Below are 13,897 nucleotides of genomic sequence, written 5' to 3'. Positions count from 1 at the left end.
AATACTTTTAGCTGTTTTCTTTGAACACTCATTTTGTTTATTTTTTAGCAGATGCCTGCCAAATACCCAAATCTGAATAACTGTAGTTTTTTAGTTATTCTTTTAAGTAAAAATGGTGTTTAGATTTTTTAAAAAAGCATCTGACTCAGCTCATAACTGAATCAATCACAGAAGTGCTTTTCTTTGTGACATCAAACTGAAGTCTGATGATATACTTGCTGTTTGGTCATAGAATATTTTTTAAAGTGTATTTAGGAGTTCAGGTTTAATAAACCAGTACTTTAAAAAAAATGTTTATTGATTTCAAGAGAGGAAGGGAGAGGGGGAGAGAGAGAGAAACATCAATGATGAGAGAGAATCATTGATTGGCTGCCTCCTGCACACCACCTACTGGGGATCAAGCTTACAACCTGGGCATGTGCCCTTGACCGGAATCGAACCTGGGACCCTTCAGTCCACAAGCCGATGCTCTATCCACGGAGCCAAACCGGCTAGGGCTAAACCAGTACTTTTCACTACCTCGTGAAGGACAGTTTAAAGTGAAATTACCTTTTTTTTTTTTTTTTAATTGTGTCAGTAAAAGAACAAAATGACTGCCATTGTAGTTTGGTACCATTTGCCTTGAATTGTACAAAGGTGCCAGCAGTTTTATCCACCATTGCTTTTATGCCATCAGAGGAAAGGTCAGCATAGTGAAAAAGTTAAATTACATCTTAGTGTTATTATGAAAATAGTTTTACCTTGGAGTTCTCCTCAAAAGGTCTCAAAACCCCAGTGATCCTTGGAGCACATTTTGAGAACCACTTTTTAAATAAAATGTGAGATGATTATTTTTATGCAGGATGACACAAGCATGAATAAACTTTGCTTTTGCATTCTGTCTGTTCCAGAGAAAATAATGGACTTTTAAATTCAATATTTTAGCTTTACTCTTTAATAGAAACAAGAAGTCAGAAGCCAGATTTAAGAATAAATACAGCCGAAACCGGTTTGGCTCAGTGGATAGAGCGTCGGCCTGCGGACTGAAGGGTCCCGGGTTCGATTCCGGTCAAGGGCATGTACCTGGGTTGCGGGCATATCCCCAGTGGGAGATGTGCAGGAGGCAGCTGATCGATGTTTCTCTCTCATCGATGTTTCTAACTCTCTATCTCTCTCCCTTCCTCTCTGTAAAAAATCAATAAAATATATTTAAAAAAAAAAAAGAATAAATACAAAATTGAACATTCTCAACTATACTCTTATACTCTTATTATAATCAAATAAGCTTACTATTTCTTGCTAACTTTATGGTTTTTTTCAATTTCTTTATTGGTTAAGGTATTACAAATGTGTCCTCATTTCCCATTAACCCCCAACCTCCCCGGTCCCGCCCCCCCCCCCCCCCCCCCCGCCTCACTCATGCTCTCATCCCCCTGTTGTCCATGTCCATTGGTTTGGCTTATATGCATGCATACACGTCCTTTGGTTGATCTCTCCCCTTACCCCCACCCTCCCCTACTTTCCCTCTGGGGATTGATAGTCTGATCGCTCTTTCTCTGTCTTTGGATCTGTCCCTGTTCATCAGTCTATGTTGTTCTTTATATAACTTTATGTTTTAATAAGACTATTTAATCATTAATAGTTTGACTATCTCATACGTGTTTTTCAATTATGTAAGCCTTTCAAACTAGGAAGCCAAGTTTAACCCACATTTCCAGGTGAAAACATCTCAGACTAAGGTAATAAGGCATAAGTAATCTTAAGTCAAAGGAAGTTCTTTATAGTTAAGGCACAGACAGAAAATGCATGAATATAATTCTCCTTTCTTCTTATGAAAATAAACTGATTTTCTTTGAAAACAGAACTATTGTACACTGGCATATTCCCTCCTTTTTAGTATCTAAGAATGCTTGCCTTCTAAGTTTAAATTTTCCTAATTATTGAAGTACTTTGGAAGGTCACACTCAGTGAGAAAATTCTGCAGCAGAATAGTGATCTCTGTTGAGTAATGCCATTGATCCAACTACTAGAATAGGTGGTACTTTTAGCTTAAACTGTATAATTTGCATAGTTCTATGTAAAGATGTAAAAAATAATAGAAGCTAATTTATGAAGTCCCATATTATAAATGTGAGGTACATCTTGTTCTTATTTTGAAGTTCTTTGAACTGTTAACTTGAAAGATTTTTGTTGTTGTCCTGCCTCTATATTCCAGTCTGTTGGTCGACCCTTCTCTATACTTCCATGAAGTTTTTTGTGTTTGGAAGGAAATAATTCTGTTGGAAATGGGAAGATGCCATAGCATTTGCAAATTCCTAATAAGTAATGTTCCAGTTAAATACTCTGTACTTTTGTCGTTTGCTTCTCTAATTGCATTCTCCTATAGCATTTTCTTAACTTGAGACTGTATCATTTCAAAATAGATTACATAATTGGCTCTTTATTTCTACATAATATGAGTGTTGGAATAAAATCTGTGGTATGTAAAATGTTCCCATTTGCATTAAACAGTGCTTGGGACACAATAGATCAATAAGTGAAGGAAAATTAAAAGTTGGACACCAATTATTGATTTTCAATTCTATTTAACAAATATTTATTCAGTTTCTATTATGTATATGGCAGCTTGTTAGGTATTAAATATTAATATTAATATTAAATTAACATTTAAGGATATTAATCATACTCTTTTATTTATTCATTCATTCGGCAAACCCTTGTGTATCTGCTTTGTGTTGGTCACATTATATTTTAGGAATTTGATTAGTTTTTTCTCTGAAAATGATTTTTAAAACAGCAGAGTAAATTAACTTTTTGGTTTCTTTTACTCGAGACCAGATTTTTGTTAGTACATCTATCCTATATAATAAAAGGCTAGTATGCAAATCGAACGGTGGAACGACCAGTCGCTATGACGTGCACTGACCACCAGAAGGAAGTTGCTCAGCGCAGGAGCTGCCCCCTGGTGGTCATTGCGCTCCCACAGGGGGTGTGCCGCTCAACCAGAAGCTGGGCTCACGGCTGGCGAGCGCAGCGGCCGTGGCGGGAACTCTCCTGCCTCCATGGCAACTTGCAGGGAGCAGGCCTAAGCCATCAGTCAAACATCCTTCAAGGGTTCCTGGACTGCAAGAGGGCGCAGGATGGGCTGAGGGACACCCCCTACCCCCCCCCCCCAGTGCATGAATTTTGTGTACTGTGCCTCTAGTATATATATAAAGGCCTAAGCAACTGGCTGATCGTTTGACAGTCTGACCGGTAGCTATGATGTGCACTGCCCCCTGGTGGTCAGTGCGCGCCATAGCGACCGGTCGACCAGTCTTTCGGTCGCTTAGGCTTTTATATACATAGATTCCTTTAACATGAGTAATATGTAAATGTTCCCAGCATACCTTTTAAGTTAAGAATTATTGATCCTGACAGATTATCAGATCACTTAGAGCAGTGGTTGCCAACCTTTCGGACCTCATAAACCACCAGTGGTCCGCAGACCACCAGTTGGCAACTGCTGCTCCATAGGTTTCCTTAAACCAGCGGTCGCCAACTGTTTGGACCTCAAGGACCACCAGTGGTCTGTGGACCACCAGTTGGCAACCGCTGACTTAGAGGATCTCTTTTTCCTTTGCTGATGTATTTTTACAATTTTAACCAAATAGTATACAAAGTTTATAAAGTCAAACAGAACTGAAAAGCTTATAACAGAAATAAGTGTCACCAGCCTCACCCTCATTCCTTAATTCTATTTTTCAGAGATAATCATTTTTCATACTTCTCACATTTTTTATATTTACTGTTATATTTTTACTTAAAGTCTTATACTGCTCCTAATTTAAACATTATTTTGTCTTTAATAGGTATAGATTTAGTTATTTTATATACTCTCTTTTCCCCTCCGAGAATTCTCACAGTATCATTATATTACACTTTATTGTACTTTAAACTTTTTTATTTATTGATTGATTTTAGAGAGAGAGAGAAAGGAAGAGAGAAACATCAGTTTATTTTTCCACTTAATTATGCATTCATTGGTTGATTCTTCTTTGTGCCCTGAATGGGATTAAACCCGCATCCTTGGTGTATTGGAACAACATTCTAACCTACTGAATTACCTGGCCAGGGCTTTTTTTGCACTTTTAATTCCCTCCCAAATTGAGTTAGGTGTACTTTAATTATGTACCCATGGGGAAAAAATAAGCCAACACCTTTCCTTTGCTCTGTAGTGGCAAACTATTGTTATTGCCTGCTTATCCTTATTAGACATAAGTTCATCAAGGACAAGTAGTATTTGTTTCCTGTTCATTGTTGTACACCAAGCATGTCAAACTTGTGTCCCGCGGGCCACATGTGGCCCACAACAAATATTTCTGCGGCCTAGCCAATATAATCCTATCTAATAAAAGAGAAACATGGTAATTAGCGTACGACCGCTACCCTTCCCATTGGCTAATCAGGGCAATATGCAAATTAACTGCCAGCCAAGATGGCGGCTGGCAGCCAGGCAGCTTGAAACTAACATGAGGCTTGCTTGCTTCAGTGACGGAGGACTCCAACATTCCCCGCCTGCCGTTGCAGGCCTCTGAGCTGCAACTCTAAGCAACTATGTAACAAATATAGAAGCTAAACAAAACCCCAGGGGGGTTTAGTTCGCTGGGCTTCAGCCAGCAGGATCGCAACATTGTAAGCAAAGGCCAGAAACCTACTTTCAGCAGCAGAGGCCTAAGAGCTGGAGCCAAGCCTCAAAGCTAAAGCTGGCCCAGAATTAAAAAAAAAGAAAAGAAAAAAAGGAGCGGTTGGGAGCTTCAGTCACGCCCAGCCTGAAAACAGCCCTCAGCCCCTCACCCAGACTGGCCAGGCACCCCAGTGGGGACCCCCACCCTGAAGGGTGTGTGACCAGCTGCAAACAGCCATCATCCCCTCACCCAGGCTGGCCAGGCACCCCAGTGGGGACCCCACCCTGAAGGATGTGTGACCAGCTGCAAACAGCCATCATCCCCTCACCCAGGCTGGCCAGGCACCCCAGTGGGGACCCCCTACCCTGAAGGATGTGTGACGAGCTGCAAATAGCCATCATCCCCTCACCCAGGCTGGCCAGGCACCCCAGTGGGGACCCCCACCCTGATCCAGGACACCCTTCAGGGCAAACCAGCCGGCACCCACCCATGCACCAGGCCTCTACCCTATGTAGTAAAAGGGTAATATGCCTCCCAGCACTGGGATCCGTGGAGCCGCGAGGCCTCCAGGCACCTGGATCAGCATGACAGGGGGCAGCGCCCAAACCCCCTGATCGCCCTGCGGCTCTGTGTGTGACAGGGGGCAATGCCACAACCTCCCTATCCACCCTGCTCTGTTCGTGACAGGGGAAGGCGCCACAACCCCCTGATCAGCCCTGCTCTGTGCCTGATAGGGGGGAGCTCCCGAACCCCCTGACCGGCCCTGCTCTGTGGGTGATAGAGGGCGGCACCCCAACCCCCTGATGGGCCCTGCTCTGTGCGTTTCAGGGTACAGAGCCCCAACCCCCCTGATGGGCCCTGCTCTGTGAGTGACAGGGGGCAGTGCCCCAACCCCCTGATTGGCCCTGCTCTGTGTGTGACGGGGTGGCGCTGCAACCTCCCCATTGACCCTGCCTTGAGTGTGACGAGGCGGTGCCCCAACCCCCAAATCGGCCCTACCCTGAGCGTGACTGAGGGTGGCATCACAACCTCCCGATCGCCCTGCTCTGTGCATGACAGGGGGCGGCGCCCCAATTCCCCAATCAGCCCTGCTCTGAGCCCGACCAGGGGCTGCACCTAGGGATTGGGCCTGCCCTGTGCTACCCGGGAGCAGGCCTAAGCCAACAGGTCGTTATCTCCCGAGGGGTCCCAGACTGTGAGAGGGCACAGGCCGGGCTGAGGGACCCCCCTCCCCCTCCCGAGTGCACAAATTTTTGTGCACCGGGCCTCTAGTGGTATATAAGAAATGTTTTAATAAAAAATTTTTTACTTAATTTTTATAACAATATCTTGTTATACATATCAATAACGAACTACAATGTTCACTAATGACTGATTACTATAATTGTGTTGCATTCATTTCCCTTACGCATCTTACATGCAGGCACACCATTTCTCTCCACTAATACTAGCAGCGAATGTTTTAGCAGCTGATTGCCATGTCATTAGTCTTGGACTGACTTGTTTGGTGTGAACAACCGGAAATATTTTGCTTTCGGAGAACAAGAAAAATAGGTTTATTTGCGTTATGCTTAATTTGTGCTGTTATTCAGTGTCTTATAAGTTAGTGTTCAAGAAAAGATATTTTTATTAAAATGTTCTATTATTTTAATTATTACTCATTTATTTCAGCCCTTTGTATTCATCATATCTCTATCGAAATAAACCTACGTTTCTATGAGAATTGAAGCTTTTGTTTTTTTTGCCGCCCACATAAACTTAAACCTTGTTTATTTGGCCCATGTTAGCCTTCGAGCTTGAGTTGCTTGTTGTACATACTTCAATACCTGGTCCTGGGTAGGCATGTTTCAAAGATATTTTTGTTTTTACTGAGTTGAAAATTCCTGAGCTTAGCATTTAAGATTTTTCACAACCTGGCTTCTTGCCTACATTTTGGACTGACTTTGTTCATGCTGTTTCTTCTGTCTAGTAGACTCCCAGGGGTGGGCAAACTTTTTGACTCGAGGGCCACACTGGGTTCTTAAACTGGACCGGAGGGCCGGAACAAAAGCATGGATGGAGTGTTTGTGTGAACTAATATAAATTCAAAGTAAACATCATTACATAAAAGGGTACGGTCTTTTTTTTTTTTTTTTTTTAGTTTTATTCATTTCAAGCGGGCCGGATCCGGCCCTCGGGCCGTAGTTTGCCCATGGCTGCTCTAGACCCTCTTCATCCTTTGTCTGGAAAGTACCATGTTCAAACCTCGTATTATATCCTCAGTGAAGCCTTTCCGGATCTCATGAGCATATGTGATATATCTCACATTTTTGTTCCCAGAGTTATTACTTAGTATATTGTAATAGTTAGGAGCTTGAGGTCTGGAATCAGGCCTGGAATCCACGCTGACTGCATCACTAATTAGCCATGTGACTTTGGACAGGTTAGGTTATTTCTTCAAACTTAAATTTTCCCATATGTAAAACAGTTGGGTTATTATTATAGATTTAAAATTACATGTACATAAAACCGTTTACTAGCGCAGTACTTGACATGAGAGTAAGTGTTAATTAAATGTTAACTATTATTATTAACTATAGTGCTTAAGCTCATGGATGGTTATTGTTATACTTATCTCCCTGTCTAACCTGAGTTCCTCGGCATCTGAGTATTAAGTCTTATTTAATAATCATAGCTCCAGCCCTAGCTGGTTTGGCTCAGGGGATAGAGCGTCGACCTCTGGACTGAAGGGTCCCAGGTTCGATTCGTCAAGGGCACATGCCCAGGTTGCAGTCTCAATCCCCAGTGGGGGGTGTGCAGGAGGCAGCGGATCAGTGATTCTCTCAGCATTGATATTTCTATCTATCCTCCCTTCCTCTCTGAAATCAATAAAAATATATTTTTAAAAATAATCATAGCTCCATTTCCTGGCAAAATGCCTGGCCCAACACTATATGGATTGTTACTAAAGTAAATGAATATCAATGTATTTTTTTCTGATTATTGTTTTGCAGTGATTTTCCTTTTACCACAAATGAGCATATTTTCAGTGCTTTGTAATGCTTAGCACATGTGAACAAACTCATATTGGTGAGACTACTCACTATATCGTTTATAGTATGATTTATTCATCTATTGGTTTTATTTTTTTCCTTATCAAATCATTTCTCTTGCTAGTATGCTACAATGAAACAGTTTGACCAAATGTTTTCAGTGGCTTTAGTGATTTAAAGGAATAGAAGAAAGAGAAGATTCTGTGTTGCTCTGAATAACATGGTGGTGATTTTTCCTTCCAGAAACGAAATCCTGAAGTTCGACATGTTGATTTGGAGATACTATAGATTTGATGGAATGAATCACTTCAGAGGGACCTTGGAAACAAGTTTGTTGAGCCTTCTCTCCCACATTGAAGGAGTCAACGCCATTCAGAAGCCACTTTTTTTTAAGATGAAGGAAATATTTTATGTAAAGGGCAATTCAACAAACTACGGAACTAAAACTACTACTTATTTCTAAGAGACACATTACAATTTGAACCGGTTTGGAAATCATGTTTTTATGTTTTAGTAGGAAACATTTTAGTTAACTTAAATTGATCACAATTTCTCTTTTTGGCCTGTCAGAGTATATTGTACCTTCAGTCATCCATAGGGTTATTAATTTTATTTCCACTGAAGACTTCACTCCATCTAGACCTGCCAATACTGAACATGCGGGCTAAATCTTGGTTTGTGGTTTTTAAAGTCACTCCGTTTCCATCTGCCTTTATAGAATGTGGAAATTATTTTTACATACCTTATGATTTTGCCCTGAGCATGAAGAGGAGCACTCTCCTAACCTGGTTATCCATAAATGTTCATTCCAGAATGGCCTTGGTTACTGAATTGAAGGAAGGCATTTTAATACAGCCTTTGAGGTCATAGTAGTTGCCATTTTGTAAAATTTCTTATTTCTCCTTTTGCTTTTTTCTTATTTGGTTTAATTTTTCTGATGGGACATGTAATAACTGTTTTTTTTGCTTTTGTTTTTTAACTGGCTTCAGTGCCATCATGTGTATTTACTAGGACATAATGCATTTATAAGTATTTTGACATTCTATAAAATGGGCTAAAAATATTTATAATTTTATAGATAAGGTAACATTTTACTTTTAATTTATTTAAAAAGGCACTACTTATGTAAATCTGAACTGTGGGGTACTTCTTGCTTTAAAGAGAAAGGGAGAGAAGTAAATCTCTTATGCAGAACTTGTGTCCTTGATTTTTTATAACACTATAGTCTGTATCATGTCTGTAACCTGAGTTCCCCTTGGGCAGTTAGCATAAATATGGCTATAACATTCGGTGAGTAGCTTTCTGATGATCATACGGTATCAAGGTGAAAAGAAATACAATTGAGTAATTAAAAATCTAGTGCAAAACTGCAGCTCTGTCTCCTTTCATCAGAACAGTTCATGTGCACTGTAGAGGCTCAGGCAGCACTGAGCATTGTCCACACGAGTGATGGCTGCGTGATCTCCTTGCGGGTAAATGAGTGCCTGCAATAAGGACCTGACTACCTATATGAGGTCAGTGTCTAAAACTTCCTTAGATCGAAGTTAACGAATTAAAGCAAATTGTAATGCTGAAACAAACAACATTTGATTAAAGGGTTTATAATGATAATTTTTGATCCATAAATGTCATCTACTGGAAAATTGTGGAAGTGTACATTGTGGTACATTTATTTTTACCATTACAGAGCATTTTGCATGCTGTACATTTTAAATGAAATTACATTCCAGTTTTATTTTTTAAGATATAAAATTATTGTACATATACAATTTGATTCTCTGCTCTTATGGTTTCAAATTTTTCACTTATTTTTTTCTGAAACTGTTTTTCCCCCATTATAATTCACTCTGTACTTTGTGTTCTTCCTCTCTTCTCTTTTCCACCTGCCATTGGTTTTTCCATGTCACTGCCAAGATGGGAAAGTACCAAATTCTATCCAATTCCCTCCTTGTATAATTACTCTAAAAAATTTCACATAGTTAGACAAGAATAACTTAACTCATTAAAAAATATCCCAAAATTGATGGGTAGAAGTTATTCCAAATTTTTTAGGACTCCCTAAAAGAGGCCAATTCCTGATACTTGGTTTTCTAATCTGGTTTGATTGAGGTCATACCTATCTACACTAATAAAAGACAAACATGCGAATTGACTGTACCTTTGCTACGCCTTAAGCCACGCCCACCAGCCAGTAAGAGCGACTATATGCAAATTAACCCAACCAAGATGGCGGCCTGCAGCCACGGAGCTAGAGCAAGCAGGAGGCTTGGTTGCCCCAGTGATGGAGGAAGCCAAGCTTCCTGCCCACCCTAGCTGGCTCTGAGCTCCACTCAAGGCTACAAAGTTTCAATTATAGAAGGTAAATAAATCCCAGAATAATAAAAGAAAATAAAAAAAGGAGAGTCTGGGAGCTTCCGTTGCCAGGGGGGGCTTGGCCAGCCTGAAAACGGCCCTCAGCCCCTCACCCAGACTGGCCTGGCACCCCAGTGGGGACCCCCCACCCTGAAGGGTGTGTGACCAGCTGCAAACAGCCATCAGCCCCTCACCCAGGCTGGCCAGGTACCCCAGTGGGACCCCCACCCTGATCCGGGACACCCTTCAGGGCAAACCAGCCGGCCCCCATCTGTGCACCAGGCCCCTATCCTATATAATAAAAGGATAATATGCAAATTAACCCTAACAGCAGACCGACTGGTCACTATGACACACACTGACCCCCAGGGGGCAGACACTCAATGCAGGAGCTGTCCTCTGGTGGTCAGTGCACTCCCACAGGGGGAGCTCTGCTCAGCCACAAGCAAGGCTGATGGCTGCCAGCACAGTGGTGGTGGCGGGAGCCTCTCCCGCCTCAGCAGCACTAAGGATGTCCGACTACAGCTTAGGTTTGCTCCCCGCTGGTAAGTGGACATCCCCCGAGGGCTGCCGGGCTGCCAGAGGGATGTCTGACTGTCAGCTTGGGCTCGATCCCCCAGGGAGCGGGCCTAAGCCAGCAGGTGGACATCCTCCGAGGGGTCCCAGACTGCAAGAGAGCATAGGCTGAGGGACCCCCCGAGTGCACAAATTTCTATAAAAATTGATGTGTAGAAGTTATTCCAAATTTCTTAGGACTCCCTAAAAGAGGCCAATTCCCGATACTTGGTTTTCTAATCTGATTTAATTGAGGTCATACCTATTCTTAAATAAGAATTGAAGGCTTATGTTTCTGTCTTATTTTAGTGCTATTGTGCACTGGTATTTTACAGTTTGTTTGAGCAAAGTTGGATATGAAGAAGCATAGTACATATCAAGCAATTTGAATATTTCTGTGGGATTAGGTGCCGGGAGCCGGTCCATGCTTGCTGTTTCAAGGGACCTGGCATATATGGCATACTGTTCTTAATATGTTTGCTCACCTTCTAGGCACTATGTGTTTTAACCAAGGTCTCTGAGAAAGGTTGTTTCCCCAGGTAGGGATTTTCCCCTGAAGTTAGGGAGGGAATAAAACCTCTTAACTAAGTGCCAGGTGGGTAATTAATCACTTTAACTACGAACAGTCATGCTTAAGCTACATAATCTTTACTCCCTGGAATGGAGATAAGAAACGCCCTAACCTTTGAAATAGAGATTGATAGGATTGGAATCAACTGGTATAAATACAGATGTAAGAAGACAGAGAGAGAGACAGAACCTAGGCACAGAGCCTACACAGAACGTTCTCTAGAGACAGAAGAACTTCGCTGGAGAGAACATGGCAAAAGATCCTGGACAGAAACTGGCCTCAGAACCTAGAGACAGAACCTAGCGAGAGAACATGGCAAAAGATCCTGGACTGAACCTGACTATAGAACATGGCAAGAGAACCTGACTAGAACCTGGTGACTGAACCTGGCTGGAGAACCTAGCAAGACAACATGGACACAGAATCTGGCTCGAGATCCTAGACAGAACTTGGCTGGAGATCCTGGCTAGGCTGCTGATCAACTGAACGCTGTCTCCATGTCATACCTTCTTCGCCGACTCCGTCCACACCTTTGGGGACCCCTGGACCCGCTGGGGTTGGACCCTGGCAATTAGGAAATGTAAGACCTCTCTGGACCTTTTTCCTTTTAAACTAGAGTCAAATTTGAATTTGAAAACCAGGGAATTTGGGTCTCAAAGTAAGATATCTCATTCAGGTTTCGTGTGTGTGTGTGTGTGTGTGTGTGTGTGTGTGTGTTTCCAAATTAATACTTCTTAAGTCTTGTCCTCTTCCGTAGCATTTGAATATTTAAACATACAAATCTCAATACAGTGGGGCATTGACTTACGAGTGTCCTGACTAACGAGTTTTTCAATATACGAGCAGTCTCTCAGCCGATTTTTTGCTTTGAGTTGCGAGCTAAAATTCGGGTTACGAGCCAGCTTCAGATACCCCACTGCTAGTTGGCGCAGCGAACATCAGTGAATGCCACAACATTAGCCCAGCATCACGTGTCTCACTCGTTCACTTTTTGATTTGACATACGAGTAATTTGAGTTACGAGCTCCGTCCCGGAACGAATTAAATTCGTAAGTCAAGGCCCCGCTGTATTTTAAAGGAAAATAGCTCCTGTAGTAAGATAGTTGTAAGAATAATGTTGGACAGAAGAGGACGGTCAAGGGCCCATGACTCCTCTCTATACTAAGCTGAAATCTGGGAACTATCGGAGGTCAAGTGTGCTTGTTTTCAGCTTTGGCTGAGAATGGATCTCTAATCAGGTCCTGAACTAGGTAAGGTGGCACATTTTTTGAGACCGTGGCAGAGGGAGGGAGGATGAGGGATGGAAACCTATATTTAAGTGGACCATATTGGTGGCCAATAGTATCCAGTTCCAAAGAGGAAGATTTTTGAACATAGGAAACTGAGCTAGGATCAGATTGGAAATCCACCCCCCGCCACACACACACACACACCCAGAAACGTTAATCTCTGCATACATCATCCTACACAGACCCCACATAACCCAGAATAACAAAAGGCATAATAACACTTGAATTTTGGGTATATGATTTTAGTGTTACCTTAATTATCCTATAATTTGGATAATGTTTTTTGCTAAAATTGTACCATCTAAATAAAGGAAATGACATGTCTTAAATCTGATAACTTTTTGAGGTAGAATGCTAGAAACTACAGAAAACTGCACAGGCATTTGGAATTTATACTGTCTTTCTCAAATTGTATTTGTCAAGTTTTGGCATTTAAAAAATTTTCTGACCTCCAATTCGCCAAACTGTCAGAAGTCAGTGAAGCAAAGAATTGAATGTAAAATGTGGATTCAGAGATTGTCTCTCCTAACTCCCTCATCCCTGTCTCTGAAATGGGACTTTGGAAGGATTTATATAGAAAATTGGTCTTGCAGCCTTTACATTTGCACTTAAATTTACTAGTATTCCTAGACTTGGTTTTATGGAAAAAGAGAAATTTCATTTCTATTACATTGTGTTTCAGTTGTCTGATTTCACTGGCAGATTAAGATGGTCCTGGTCCCTAAAGATGCTTTTTTTTCTTAATAAATGTCTTACGTAAATAAGAGCAGTTCACTTATTAGTTTGGGATTTTCCCCCCTGATAAATAAATGGTTGGGGTTTTTTTTTTTTTGTAACATAAATCCTTTTTTACCTCATGTGTTAAGAGCTAAACTGTGTAATTGGATACATTTTACCTTAAAAATCATGCTTATGTTTTTTACAGAATTGAATTATTCATTGTGTATATTTGTTAGATTGTAGTTTCCTGGTTTCACAAAACTATCACACCTTTTTTTTTTTTTAATCCTCACCCAATGATATTTTTCCATTGATTTTTAGAGAGAAATATTGATGTGAGAGAAACACATTAATTGGTTGCCTCCTGCATAAGTCCCAACCAGGGCCTGGGCCAGCGAGTAACCTGCAACCGAGGTAGGTGCCCTTGAGTGGAATCGAACCCGGGACCCTTCAGTCCGCAGGCCAATGCTCTATACACTGAGCCAAACTGGCTAGGACTTCAACAATTCTTAATTCTAAAATCAGTTTTCAGTATAAAGAGAAATGTTATTAGTCTGCTATTAGGATGTCATGTGTTTGCTAAAGCACAAATCTAAGAAAATATATCCTTTAGTGATAGACAATATTACATTTTGATAAACGAGCAAAATACAGAATTGTGTGTTCATCTTTAAGGGCTATAGATGTTTAAAATGAGATTTTAAAGTAAAAACATACCTGTTTATATTATTA

At 41.3% G+C, this 13,897-nt stretch overlaps 1 protein-coding gene across 2 annotated transcripts in view; it reads left to right on the top strand.

The window, feature by feature from the left end:
- SLC30A9 (solute carrier family 30 member 9) overlaps positions 1-9,050 on the top strand; it is a 77,472-nt gene extending 68,422 nt beyond the window's left edge. For both annotated transcript variants that reach the window (XM_081086550.1, XM_081086549.1), the window contains one exon: positions 7,922-9,050. In XM_081086550.1, coding sequence (XP_080942676.1) covers positions 7,922-7,966 — 45 coding nt within the window. In that variant the 3' untranslated portion in view covers positions 7,967-9,050. The remainder of the gene's footprint in view (positions 1-7,921) is intronic.
- Positions 9,051-13,897: the final 4,847 nt, after the last annotated feature.

The sequence above is a fragment of the Myotis nattereri genome (genome assembly GCF_964212035.1).
Source record: "Myotis nattereri genome assembly, chromosome: 1".
Lineage (NCBI taxonomy): Eukaryota > Metazoa > Chordata > Mammalia > Chiroptera > Vespertilionidae > Myotis > Myotis nattereri.
This window is presented reverse-complemented; position numbering and strand designations above follow the sequence as displayed.